This window comes from Chiloscyllium plagiosum, unplaced genomic scaffold, assembly GCF_037043375.1.
Source record: "Chiloscyllium plagiosum isolate Xiang-an unplaced genomic scaffold, Cpla_swu_hap1 HiC_scaffold_38, whole genome shotgun sequence".
Taxonomy (NCBI): domain Eukaryota; kingdom Metazoa; phylum Chordata; class Chondrichthyes; order Orectolobiformes; family Hemiscylliidae; genus Chiloscyllium; species Chiloscyllium plagiosum.
Genome location: NW_028270176.1, coordinates 30516820 through 30531034, shown reverse-complemented (window position 1 = coordinate 30531034; position 14215 = coordinate 30516820). Strand labels below are relative to the sequence as shown.

General features: G+C 48.0%; 1 protein-coding gene across 2 annotated transcripts in view; it reads right to left on the bottom strand.

Annotated features, from left to right (window-relative positions):
* Positions 1–264: 264 nt before the first annotated feature.
* The window catches only part of LOC122544222 (nectin-1-like), a 69391-nt gene continuing 55440 nt past the window's right edge, over positions 265–14215 (bottom strand). The window contains exons 6-10 of one of the 2 annotated variants that reach the window (XR_015753537.1): positions 9266–9404; positions 6525–6585; positions 5803–5889; positions 2480–5164; positions 265–2426 (exon numbers count right to left, since the gene is read on the bottom strand). Coding sequence is in view for 1 of the 2 variants with exons in the window: in XM_043683301.2 (XP_043539236.1) it covers positions 4985–5164; positions 5803–5889; positions 6525–6585; positions 9266–9404 (467 nt within the window). In the remaining variant the exon portion in view is untranslated. Of the gene's footprint in view, positions 5165–5802; positions 5890–6524; positions 6586–9265; positions 9405–14215 lie in introns of both variants that reach the window. The other variant, XM_043683301.2, reaches the window with a different exon arrangement.

Genomic DNA, 14215 nt, shown 5'->3' with positions numbered 1-14215 from the left:
GGAGTAGACTTAGGATATCTTGCCCTGTGAAAGTGGCTACAGGAATGCACATTTCTTTGCTGCAAATTAAACGATGGACCATGTTTTGTTTTAAAAAATGCTTTGGCACACTCTCGGCCGGATGGGTGTGTCGATAATTCAGCTTGAATTTGGCAAATCCTGGGAAATGCATTGTGTATTTTACAAATCAATTGGCATGGTCTTCTCCCTGCCCTTGCTTGTCATGTCATCCACTGCAATCCCCAAGGAAAACCCCACACACCCTGCAAATACAGAAAAAGTTTATTGTTTACAAAAGATAACTTAAAACTCATCCAAGATATACAAAATATTTCCTGTAGAGTGAGCCCAACTGTGACTTGGACAGCATTAGTAATTTTATTCTGAAACAGCAAAGTCAGTTCTGAAACACCTTCACATCGATAGTGTTAAGTCTTAAATTTCATCACAGCTTGCGCATACACAAATATTTAATTCAGATGATTAACAGCAGCAGAATTCAAAGGCATTTAATCCCGTGTAGTGTCACTTTGATTAATTACAGAAATCACAATAAACCGTGTCACAGAACATTACGTATTCACATCTTGTAGCCTCTCTCACAGAATCGTAATTCAGTTGAGTGTGCCAAAATAAAAACCAAAAGCAGCAGCAGTGATATTTCATGAAGTGTCTGTGTGGAAAATAACAGGCCGCTGGGACAATATTTACCATTACATCACATCCACTGCACTGTCAAGGCTGTTCCTACCAGCACGCATCTCTCACCAATCTGTCAGTCAGCCGTCTGAAATTCTCCTTCTGTGGCTAATTGCCAAAAGATGTCTGATGAACACTCATGTGGAGCACCTTTGAACATGTGACTGTGTTACATGGTGATTGAAGCAGGTATTGATGAAATAGCTCAGAACGCACAACCGAATGACGTCATTGGCACTCACCACCAGAGAGCAGTATTACTTCAGACTTACTCCAAGGTTCACACTTTGCCAGCAAGGACAATGTTTAGAATTGAGTCATTGACTATATGCCAATGAGTTAGTGTTCTAATATGTTATTTCTTCATGAAATATTAACCATCAGGCTAAATTGTATCATTGATTTCAGACTGACATAGGGAGACCTCCTCAAATGCTTGGAAACAGAGCTCAGATTTTCACCAATTAGCACCAGGCAATCTTAGGCCAAGTGTGAACAACTGCTCAGGAATCCCACTCCAAATAAACAAGGTTCTAAATCATCCCAGACACAGCGCTGAGGGAATGCCGCACTGTCGGAGGGTCAGTGCTGAGGGAGCGCCGCACTGTCAGTGGGTCAGGAACTGGGGTGGGGAAAGTGTAGTTCTCCTTAGTGTCTGGGGGCCAATTTCTTTTCTTCAAATCAATGGAGTGAGTTGCCACCAAACTGCTGTTATTGGGATCATGCTGTGTGCAAATTGGCAGCACCGAGTCAGCAGACCTACCCTTTAAAAAGTGAGTGTGGTGTTCTCACGGAGAGTGAGGTTAAAAAAAAAAGTGCTTTCACACTCAGAACAGAAACTGGAACTCCCAAAACTGGTTTTGTTCTGAAATCCTTTGTGGGCAGTAATCACACCCTCTTGCCTAGGGGCACACAGTCAATCACATGCCAATTGCAATCTCAGACGGCCAGGAGTCCCAAGCTTTTTAAAAAACACAGTGCGAGCAATCGCCATCATCTTCTGCTTTAAATCAGTCAGTCACTCAATCTTTCTTCCGGGTCGGATACAAACAGAAAAAGTGCGAATACTGCGGAGTGGAGTTAATGCTGTAGTGACAAGCCAATGGCTCACTTGCCTGATCAGCTATTGTTTCTGCCGTTCAATTCAGAGCGAAGCGAGGAGTATTTACAACCAATTGGAAAATCCAAGGCAGGAATATGAAAATGTCCTTCCTGGCAGGAATCACAGAGGGGCAGCTCAGGATCTTTAGGAAGGACATTAAGGATTTGAGGAGGTTGTGGAGGTGATATATCAGAATGGCCCCAGATGAGGATCTTCAGTTACACACAGGGAGACTGGGATTGTTGCCCTGGGAGTGGGTAAGAGGTTGGGGAAGAGATTGAATCAGGGCGTTCAGAATTATTTGGGGTAGGCAGCAGCTTTCGATCGATTCAATCAATTCAATTCAAGCAGTTCCCAGGGGCAGGAGTGTCAGCCCCAGGATTGAAGGGGAAAGACCCAGAGAGAGCAGGTGGAAGAGGAGAGAAATTAATTTCTTGGTGGAGCAAGTTCATAGAATCCCTACAGTGTGGAAACAGGCCCTTCAGCCTAACTAGTCCACACTGACCCTCCAAAGAGTAACCCAGTCACACCAAATCGCCAACTCCAAATTTCCCCTGACTAACGCGCCTAACCTACACATCCCTGAACACTATGGGACAATTTCCCAGGGCCAATCCACCCTAACCTGCACATCCCTGGACACTATGGGACAATTTCCCAGGGCCAATCCACCCTAACCTGCACATCCCTGGGCACTATGGGACAATTTAGCATGGCCAATCCACCCTAACCTGCATATCCCTGGGCACGATGGGTCAATTTAGCATGGCCAATCCACCCTAACCTGCACATCTTTGGACTGTGGGAGCAAACCAGAGCACCAGAGGAAACCCACGCAGACATGAGGAGAACGTGCAAACTCCAAACAGACAGTCGCCCGAGGATGGAATCGAACATGGGTTCCTGGTACTAGGAGGCAGCAGTGCTAACCACTGAGCCACCGTGCTACTGTAATCTGAGACTGAAAGGGTTCAGGTTCAACAGGAACATTCTTTAAAGGGGGGGACTGTAGCAATAAATTGGAGAGGAAGCAGTTGCAGGATGTGGGGAAGTAGTGGGACTGATTGGAGACATCTCTCACAGGTCTGTATAGATGTTAACTGGATGCTTTTTCCTGCATCAGTTCCAGAACAGGATTTCACAGCTGGGTTTACACAGAATTTAAATGCATTTTCCTCTCACCAACCCCACCCTCGTTCATTTTTCTTCTCATGTCATCCCTGACCTAACCCTTTAAGGCCTGTGATCTCTTAATTTCTCCTGTAATCTTCACTCCAATGGTATTTTTTTTAAAAAAGTCATTAAATTTTTTTTTAAAAAGAGGGATATTTTTGGTGAATGAGGAACTCTGTTCCAGAGCCTGGAAGGGCTTCACCAACTGTTATATGGCCCCAACAATAGCCCCTCAGAAAACTGGATTTAAAAACACAAAGCAGATGGTACTTTCAACAAAAAATAATAAATAATTCTGCAGGACTATAATGAAATTTAAATTGGATTGCTTCTAAATTCCGGATAAGAAAGAGAGGGATTTTCCATCCCAGATGTTTAAAATTGCTTCTGGATCTGAAATACCCTTGCAGCTCCTCCCTGTAGCACTTTACCCAATACCAGAGTTCAGGAAGATTGAATTATTAGTTATCCTTAATACAACAAACTCCTCTGAGCTCAGTAAGTGTTAAAGAGTCAGACACAAGCTCCGCGGCTTTTACAAATCCTAGAGCTCAGCCAAAGTAAAGAGAAGAGAAGAGACAGAGAGACAGAGAGAGAGAGAGAGAGAGAGAGAGAGAGAGAGAGAGACACAGAGAGAGAGAGAGAGAGAGAGAGACACAGAGAGAGAGAGAGAGACACAGAGAGAGAGAGAGAGAGAGAGAGAGAGAGAGAGAGAGAGAGAGAGAGAGAGAGAGAGAGAGAGAGAGAGAGAGAGAGAGAGAGAAAAAAAAAGAGAGAAGAGAGAGAAAAACACAGACAGACAGACAGAGAGAGACAGACAGAGAGAGAGAAAGGGCGCGAGAGCGATATGACCCGAGTGGGTTACCCTGTGATACACTTAACGGTAACTCCCGATTAATGGAATCCTATCCACAACCCTTGGGTATGGGGGCTGCAGGTTTGCCCCTTTACCTCCCCATCAGTGCCCGACAATCGCTCACCTCCTCAAATTACCTGCACTTCAACCTTGTCCCCCTCAACCCAATCCCCATACCCATTGACCTCTCCAATACCCCCATTCTGACAACAGCCCACCATAAGCACCTTCCCAATACCCCTCTCCTATTACCCACGCTCTCCCTGCTAGCCTACAAAATCGGCTGTAGCTTCTAAGAAGGCAGGAGTCAAATTCCTGAAGCACAATCATGCGCGCTCTCTCTCTCTCCACCGAAGACGGGGTGAGGGTAGGGAGCTGAGAGTGAAGGAACATGGGGACAGTAGGGGGGAATTGAGAGCAACCATATTGGGCAACTGATTAAACAGGAGTGAGACTGGGAGTGGTCGTTGTTAAAGGCAATGGAATTGTCACCCACCAGCGTCGACCAGCTCCTTTAGGTCCCCAGAGTTACCATGATTTCCCAAAGTTTGGGACAGGTCTGTTCTTAATAAGCCTCTGCCTGAGAACTGGGCAGTGCTGAGTATGTAGGCGGGGAGGGGAGTGAATGGGGACCAGAGAGGAGTTTAAGGGTTTTAAGCTCCTGACACAAAACCATCTCCTTATTTCCATCCCCAACAATACCCCCATGAGGACAGAGCTAGGCCCCCTCCCACCCCCAACCCAACCTCAGGCTTGGTAGTGTACAGTGTGATGACCAAGCCACATATTACGCTCTGAGGGCCTAGTATCTTTTACTGGGTACGGGGCACTGAGGAGGTGGGGGTGGGATATGGGGGAGGGAGTGTGGGTGCCAAAGGGAAAGTGGTCAGGCTCAGCCCAGCTCCCTCTGTCTCCCAAGACAAACGTGACAAATTCCAACAAAAAAGTGTCAAGGATCGATAGCGTCAAGACTAGAGTGTGAAGACTCCCACCCTCCGAGCCCCCAGAAGGTAGAAATTCTGTGTCAGTCAGGGAAGAGAGAAGGGAAGTGCAGCCGTGTGAGTGTTAAGGCAAATAACGAGGTTGGAACGGATGGTGGCAGGGGTTGGGGGATGGGGGGGATGTAGTGGTCTTTGCCAGGAGAAGCCTGGGGCCTACACGTACATGCCCTTCGACACAAACTCCTGGCTCTTGCGATGTTCCTCAGGCTCATTGTAAGAGAGGTCATTGTAAATCGGGTTCTCCTGCTCCAGATAGTCCCCAGGGCGCACGGCGATGTTAGCAGACTTCACTTCAGTGTTCAGGCCCGGCTCATCGTAATACTGGGTCAGAGTCTACAGAGGGGGAGGGGAAAGAGAAAGTGGGGGTGTGGGGGGGTGGGGTGGGGAGGGGAAAGAGAAAGTGGGGGAGTGGGGGGATGGGGGGGTGGGGTGGGGTGGGGAGTGGGAGAGAGAGAGAGAAAGGGGACAAGCCCCAAGAGTGAGACAGAAAAGACCTGTTCCGCACCATCCAACGGCATCTCACTCCCATCCCATTCCATTCCAACACAGCATCACCATTATACACCTGTATTCTCCCTATCTCTGTAACCCCCTCCGGCCCGACACCACCTCCCCATCTCTGTAACCCCTTCCAGCCCCTACACCACCTCGCCATCTCTATAAGCCCTGTAACATGATGATTAATCATTCAACATCAGGGAACAGAACGAGGATCTGCATTTGCGACTGAACTCTGATAAAAGTGTCATTTCAGAATCGCTCTCCATCCTAGTGCTTGTAAATGCCACCCTTGCCTAAGCGCCTACCTTCACTGATTTATCTAAATACTCCCTCGCTTCCAGCTCCCCATTTAAAATTGTCACTTTTAACATCCATTCTTGTTCCTCACTGTTCCAATCAAAGTTATTCCTTTCACTAATTCGAAAGTAAAAGTGGGTGAGTGAGTCCCTCGCACTGTCTGTCACACTTACCATTCCATTATCTTCCTCTGCCCCAGTCTCAAAGTAGGTCGTGGTAATGGGGATGCTTTCCATCTTTTCATCTTCTGTTTTCATAACCTAAAGGAGTACACTGTTAAATATCGAAAAGGGAACGCATTTACATCTCCAGGGGGCAGCTGGACATCTCAGCCCCATTCTTGGTCTGTTCTCACTCATCACTCATCTCCCACCCCCAGGGCAGATAGCCGAACCCAAACACACACCAACACAAACAGGACTGAGGGAGCGTCACACTGTCAGTGCAGAGGGAGCGCCGCACTGTCGGAGAGGGGGTCAGTGCAGAGGGAGCGTCGCACTGTCAGAGAGGGGGTCAGTGCGGAGGGAATACTGCACTGTCAGATTAATTGTCTCACACATTAAACCAACACCATCCTCACTCCTGTTAGGTAGATGTAAGAGACCCCCACAGTCATGACTGGAAGGGGAGCAGGAGGGGGGAGGCCTTCCCCATGACCCCAGTCCAACATTTCTCTGACAATCAACTTATCCAAACGGATCCTCAGTGGATTGTCACATTCTCGCTTGCAGGATCTTGCTGAGCATAGACAAAAGTGTGGTATTTCCCACGCTTTAGCAATGACGACAATTCTGAAAGAGCCGCACTGGCTGCGGGATGCCCCGAGGTTGTGGGAGGCGCCACATCAATGCAAGTCCCTTCCCTGGAAAACAGAATTGAACCTGAAAACGAATACCTTGTCAATTCCCTCCAGGGTCTTCTTTGGGGGAGGAGGCTTGTAGTTGGGGGGTTCAAGACTGTAAAAAAAAAAGCAAAAAACCAAATCACTTTAGCAGAGACTTGGCGAGCCAAGGAGAGAAACATTAAATATTGGCGAGTAATTATTTCGCAATTGAAAGATCGTCACCCTGGATACAATCAGGAGGACAAAGGTCGGAGAAGAACTGGGAAGGAGAGTCTGAACGACACCGTCAATTCTGATCAATAATCTCCACTCAGCTCTATGAGCCCGAGCTGCAGGTCACCATGGTGTCCTGGTCAGTGACTGGGCGTCAGCTGTGCTGGGTCACCACTTCAACGTGGGGTCTGAAATCCCCTCGCACGTCCATCACCAGCAAAACTGGCAGGAACCTCTCCACAAGGCAGCATTGGACAACCAGATAGCTTCATCTTCTGCACAGTACGGACAATCCCACACGTACAATAACACTTCCACTCACCCAGTTCTAGGTCTGAAAGGATCGAGGGTTAGAGGGAAGGGAGATGGGAACTAAAAGGATTGCACAGAGGTGGGTATCACCAAGTTACCACTTTATTTACATGGGCCAAGTCCTTGATACTGACCTAGTTTCCTCAGAGCCAGCTCTCAGTGTGACACTCCTGTTTCTGTCAGTCAGCCAGGGCTCCCTGATTGGACCAGTTTAACAGCCCCAATCAGGGAACTCAGATTCTATGAGGTCCACCTGCCTGACCCCATTACCATCACAACAGGCACATCACTGGGTCAGTAACCTCCGGGCGTCAGGGGAGAACACAGGTTCAAATCACAGAACCCTACTCTTCTGATAAGGGGTAGCAAATTTAAAAGAGAGTTGAGGAGAAACGAACTCTCCCAAAGGGGTTGTGAATCTGTCGAATTGGCTACCCCAACGTTTGGTGGGTGCTGGGTCAGTGAGTAAATTTGTGGAGGAGTCAGACAGATTTTTAATTGGTAATGGGTTGGAGGGATACGGGGAGAAGGCAAGAAAATCAGGGTGAGGACATATTAGCCATGATCGAATGGTGGAGCAGATTCGATGGGCCGAATGGCCTAATTCTGCTCCGATATCCCACGAAATTATGAACCCTGCCCTGCACTGCAGATGGAGGCCATTTGTACGCACATCAGGGGTTAGCACTGCTGCTTCACAGCACTAGGGGCCCATGTTCAATTCCAGCCTCGGGCGACAGTCTGTGTGGAGTTTGCACATTCTCCCCGTGTCTGCTTGGATTTCCTCCGAGTGCTCTGGTTTCATCCCACTGTCCAAAGATGTGCAGGTTAGGGTGGATTGGCCATGGGAAATTGTCCCATAGTGTCCAGGGATGTGCAGGTTTGGGTGGATTGGCCACGGGAAATTGTCCCATAGTGTCCAGGGATGTGCAGGTTCGGGTGGATTGGCCATGGGAAATTGTCCCATAGTGCCCAGGGATGTGCAGGTTAGGGTGGATTGGCCATGCTAAATTGTCCCATAGTATCCAGGGATGTGCAGGTTAGGGTGGATTGGCCATGGGAAATTGTCCCATAGTGCCCAGGGATGTGCAGGTTAGGGTGGATTGGCTATGCGAAATTGCCCAGAACAATCTCACCATGACGAAGAGGGGGTATTTTGAATCCACTTGTGGAAATCTAGAATCGAAGCCAGTCTCTGAAAGAGGGGCCTGAGGACTGTTGATAAAAAAGAAACCCAAAACCAAACAATATTGGCTCACTCCTATCCGTTCAGGGCAGGAATCCCATTCCTTACTGTTTACACGTGTCTCCAGACCCCACATGACAACATGGCCGGTTCCTTAACTACCATCTGTCCTTGAGGGATGGTGGGTGCCAGACACACACAGTCAATTAGGGACAGGGAGCAAGGCGACATGAGAGAATGAGAGAGACAGCGGGAAACTACTTGGATGGGAATTGACGCCCAGGAGGAGAAAGGTCAAAGTTTATGGGCTGTTCTCTCAGAAAGGAGACAAAGATTGAGCTCAGGGATTGGAGCATCCTGGGGCAGCAGTAGATGGAGGGGTAGGAGAGGAGGAACTTTGGAAGAGACGTCCCTGCCTCTCCACTCCCCTCTCCAGTTAGGCCTGAAAGGTCACATTCGGCCTAATTGCCAGGATTTCTGGGAAGCTGACAGGAATGAGGCAACCATTGGCTCAGGAGGGCTTGCTGGGAGTCAGGAGGGAGCGGTGTATCCAGTTCCTATTTGGTCGTGAGCCAACAGGATGGGCCGCTGAGGGCAGTGAGGCAGCATACACAGCATGGGGATGGGGAGCGATGTGTGCAGTTACCACACACTACAGGAACATCACTTCCAATCAGTTGCACAGTACAACACAACATGGGCCAGGACTGAGTGACTCAATGACAACGCAAAGCTTCACTTGGCGATCAGCCGACGAAGATCATTCGCCGCTCCCAGATTCCCGGCTCAGGGTTTTGCCGATGGGTTCCGGAATGGCCCTTCTGTCCGCCAATAGAAGGACATTCCCCAGACTCAGAGTTGGGAACGTGGCTTTGGCCAGGGAAGGAGTTTAGTGTGGGACCCAAAAGCCACTGGGGTTAGGGATGGGCAGGAAAGATGTGGAGGTACATATCCATTCTGCCAGCATTGGGTGCTAACACAGACATCGGGAGGTTTGAGGGTCAGAGATCAGGGCTCATGGCCTCTGATCCTGGGGATGGAGGTCAGGAAGCTCGAAGCGCACACCGGCTCCAACACTCACTCATCTTCCTCCTCGTCCGTGTTCTTCCTCTGTCTCTTGAAGATGAGGACAGCAGTGACCAGCACAGTCAGGATAACGATCGCAGCGATGATCCCACCCACAATTGCTCCAGTCGTCGATCCCGAATCCACTGGGTCCTCTGAGAGGGATGGAAGGTAAAAAAAGGAGAGGGAAGGAATCACGACCGGCTCGCTACTCCTTTGGAAAGATGGTAAAGCTCCCTCTACTCTGAGGCTAATGGTAAAGCTCCTTGATGCTGTCCCTATCAAACACTCCCAGGACAGGGAGAGCAGGGGTTTTGATACAGAATAAAATAATCCACTGCATTCTCCAGCCCCAACACCCCTCCCTATCCCTGTAACTCCCTCCAGCCCTCATTCCTTCCACCACTGGGAGCTGTGCCTTCAGCTACCTGGGATCCTGAGCTCAGGAATTCACCTGTAAACGTGTCCAGCTCTCTTGCTCTGTTCCCACTTATGCCTATACCTCCCTCACACTCTTCTTGGACTGAAAGCCAATGTCCTGGTCCCATTACCTCCTCCTATGGCCCAGGGTGAACCTGTGCTGGATAACAGTCCCTCAAACGCCTCTGACGTCTCATTGGACCTCAAGTAAACTATAGACCCTGCTGCCGGGACAATGAGGTGGTCCCAGTCCTTCACAGTCTGCACTACGTAGACACAAAGTCAGGAGATAACGTTGATGATATGAAATCGGACTCGGAAACAGTCACACACCCAGTCTGATAAATGTAGCAGCCTCATTTGGCACAATGCCCTGCATTACATTCCACACTGTTTGTGATACAGTCAACTGGAAACATCACAGCCCACAGAACACAACGCACCCAACTGAGTGAGATTGGAATGAGTGGTCTCAATAGGTTTCCTGGAAACTGCATGTGTGAGAGAGAGAGAGAGAGAGAGACAGGCAGAGAGAGAGATCACGCGAGAGGGAGAAGGGGCAGGAGATCGAAGAGTGGGAGAACGAAAGTGACACGATACACAAGTACAGTCCTCCATGCCCTCCCTCCCTTTTGAAAGCTTCAGTTGGATTTGCCACCACCTCACTCTCAGGAAGTGCATTCCAGATTCCAACCATTCGTTGCATCAAAACAGGCCCTTCAGGCCATCGTATCTCTGCTTGTTATTAAGCACCTATCTACTCTAACCCCATTTGCCAGTACTTGACCCATCTCCTTGCAGATAGTTTTAATTAACCTCTTCAGACACAGTTGTACAGTATTATAGTATGGAGGGAGACCCTACAGCCCATCGATTCCACTACATTCATCAAGCACATATCTACACAAATCACAATTCCCAGCATTTGAAACACCATAGCATACAAGACAAAGAACCAAGTGTTCCTGTAAATATAATTTCAATGGTGTAATTGTTAACAAATTAATAAATGTTATTACATACCTCTGGAAGGGGCTTGAGGGACAGGAATAAATGCTAGCACAACAAGCAATACTCAAGTCCAGCAAAGGAATAATTTTTTAAAAAAAGTTTTCCCCTTAAGGCCCCCATTAACACAAGTAGCAATCACCTTAAAGCTGTTGCTGCTCAACCTCAGTCCTTTGACCAATGGTTCACCCCATGTGTTCTCTCCAGATAGACTCAGATGTACAGCATGGAAACAGACCCTTCGGTCCAACCTGTCCCTACTGACCAGATATCCCAACCCAATCTAGTCCCACTTGCCAGCACCCGGCCTGTATCCCTCCAAACCCTTCCTATTCATATACCCATCCAAATGCCTTTTAAATGTTGCAATTGTACCAGCCTCCACCACATCCTCTGGCAGCTTATTCCATACACGTATCACCCTGTGTGTGTGAAAAAGTTGCCCCTTAGGTCTCTTATATATCTTTCCCCTCTCACCCTAAACCTATGTCCTCTAGTTCTGGACTCCCCCACCCCAGGGAAAAGACTTTGTCTATTTATCCTATCCATGCCCCTCATGATTTTATAAACCTCTATAAGGTCACCCCTCAGCCTCCGACGCTCCAGGGAAAACATCCCCAGCCTGTTCAGCTTCTCCCTGTAGCTCAAACCCCCCAACCCTGGCAACATCCTTGTAAATGTTTTCTGAACCCTTTCAAGTTTCACAACATCTTTCCAATAGGAAGGAGACCAGAATTGCACGCAATATCCCAACAGTGGCCTAATCAATGTCCTGTACAGCGCAACATGACCTCCCAACTCCTGTACTCAATACTCTGACCAATAAAGGAAAGCATACCAAACACCTTCTTCACTATCCTATCTACCTGCAACTCCACTTTCAAGGAGCTATGAACCTGCACTCCAAAGTCTCTTTGTTCAACAACACTCCCTAGGACCTTACCATTAAGTGTATAAGTCCTGCTAAGATTTGCTTTCCCAAAATGCAGCACCTCGCATTTATCTGAATTAAACTCCATCTGCCACGTCTCAGCCCATTGGCCCATCTGGTCAAGATCCTATTGCAATCCGAGGTAGCCCTCTTTGCTATCCGCTACACCTCCAATCCTGGTGTCATCCTCCTGATTTTAAACACCCATTTCAAATCTGCCTCTACTCCAACCTTCCCTTCTGAGAAGGAACAGTCCCTACCTCTAAAGCCCATCCACATCATTAACATTCCCCTGTCACTGGGAGCAGTCTCATTTAATTGTTTTCTACATTGCCTGCAAATCCTTGACATCCTTCTGACAGAGTGGTTTTCAGAGCAGGATTCTGACAGATGCCAACGCCGCACGGTGTATGGATTTGTGGTAACTTCCTTGCTGATACTCTTGCTGTAAGTTTGCTTGCTAAACTGGTGCCCCTTTGTTCTCAGACGTTTCGTCACCATGCTAGGTAAAACCACCAGCTCAGCGAGCAAACTTCCAACCTGATCCACAACCTGAGCTATGAAACTTCTCCAACATCTGGTAGTCTAGCCCCTTGAGATTTATGAGGAACAAACCAAATTGGGTGTTTGTCAGGGTGCTGAGTTACCATCTTTTTTAAAATGGTGGGCGCTGAAATCGGATTGGTTGAAGGGATGCAGTTCTAGGCCAATCAGGTGTTGAGGCTTTTCCCCGGAATGATACAAAGATGGAGAGGGTTAACTACACAGAGAGGGGAGCACAGTCCGTTATGCTTGCATTTGAACAGCAAAGAGAAAAAAGGAGCAAGCTGTGAGAGGGTTTTAACTGGGTTGGTGAACTGCAGGAAGGACCAGCGAGGAGATTTCCCAGAATGTTGCCGAGCTGGAGGAATTCAGCTGTTGCATAGAGACTCGTTAGGGGGGTGCTGTGTGTTCTTTGGAGCAGAGAAGGTTGAAGAGGGGGACCTGATTGAGGTATACGAAGTACTAGATCCGAAGAAGCATTTCTCTCGAGTAGACGGTCCAGAACCAAGGGCAAAGATTTAAAAAGGAGAAAGTGAGTACTGCAGATGCTGGAGATCAGAGTAGAGAGTGAGGTGCTGAACAAGCACAGCATCCGAGGAGCAGGAGAATCGACGTTTCGAACATTAAGCCCTTCATCAGGAATTACTGAAACATCTATTCTCCTGCTCCTCGGATGCTGCCTGACCTGCTGGGCTTTTCTGATCTCGATTCTGATCTTCAGCATCTGCAGTACTCATTTTCTCTATGCTAAATTGTTCCATAGTTCCCAGGGGTGTGCAGGTTAGGGTGGATTGGCCATGGGAAATGAGAAATTGTGGGGATAAGGTGGGTTGCTCTTCATCAAGACCAGTGTCGTCTTGATGGGTAGAATGGAGTCCATCTCCAGTGTAGGGATTATGTCAATACTTCCAAAGTGTGCAGTGCTATGACCAAGTGTTGGGAAAGGGGATTAGAATAGATCGCTGCTCGATGACAGAGGTAGGCTCAATGGGCTGAAGGGCTCTACCCATGCTATAACACTATGATTTTACATCTGAACCAATTGGTCAAAAATCCCTTCAAGGAGAGAAGTCAAGTGCTGGGGAAATGGGATGAAAGCAGACACATGATGGCCTAGCAGAGCAGATGATGAGTTGAAGTGACTCTTTCTGTACTGTAATAGAGACTAATTTTATACACAAACGATTAGGGGGTGATGTGTCTTGTTCATATGAAGGAAATTGGAAATCCGCAACTCTTCCCCACACCCTACCCCCACTACAGAAAATAACTAACACTCAATTGACAACTTAAAAGCTGAGACAGGTTATAGAGCAAAGAGACATACCAGATCCAGTGCTAGCAGAACAGGCTCGAAAAGGGGATGAGTGGCTTCCTCCCATTCCCTCATGAAAGGGGCACTCTCAGACCTCCTCAGTGACAGTGAGGGAGGGGGGGGGAGGGGGGAAAAAGTGAGTGTGGAATCAGACAGAATCTCAAAGCCATCGTGTGAAAGGGCTTCACATTCCTGTCACATACAGACGCACAGAACTGAATTTAAAAACAGCAGGTGTGTAAACAAGCTGGAGTGATCCTGAGGCAGGGCACTGCTCATCTGTGAGAGCATCACACACGTGCACACACCCGGCTCAGTGGTGGTCATGGAATCCAGTGTTCAGTACTAATGCCAATGATCGATAGAAACAGCAAGAGAGCGAGAGAGACAGACAGAGACAGACAGAGAGAAAAAAAGATGAAAAAGAGAGCAAACAAAAGGAGAAAAAAGAAAAAAAAAACAATAAAAAGCAGAGTGAACAAGTCCAGGCAGTTAGAATTTCTCTGGACTAACTGGTTCAGTTTATTTTCTACTCTGTGGCATAGAGTGAGTCAACATTAAAACAAAGGCCATCATAACCTTACCCAAACACCAATAGCTGATTTCTCATTGATTTTAGGAAACCTTTAAGCATTACTGCACCATCTACATGTCAAAATGGTACCTACCAATCTCTCTGTGCCCACAGGTGAGTACCGGAGGCCCTACAATGACTAAAGCCAGGTTTGGGCAGGGGCTCTGCTGCCTGG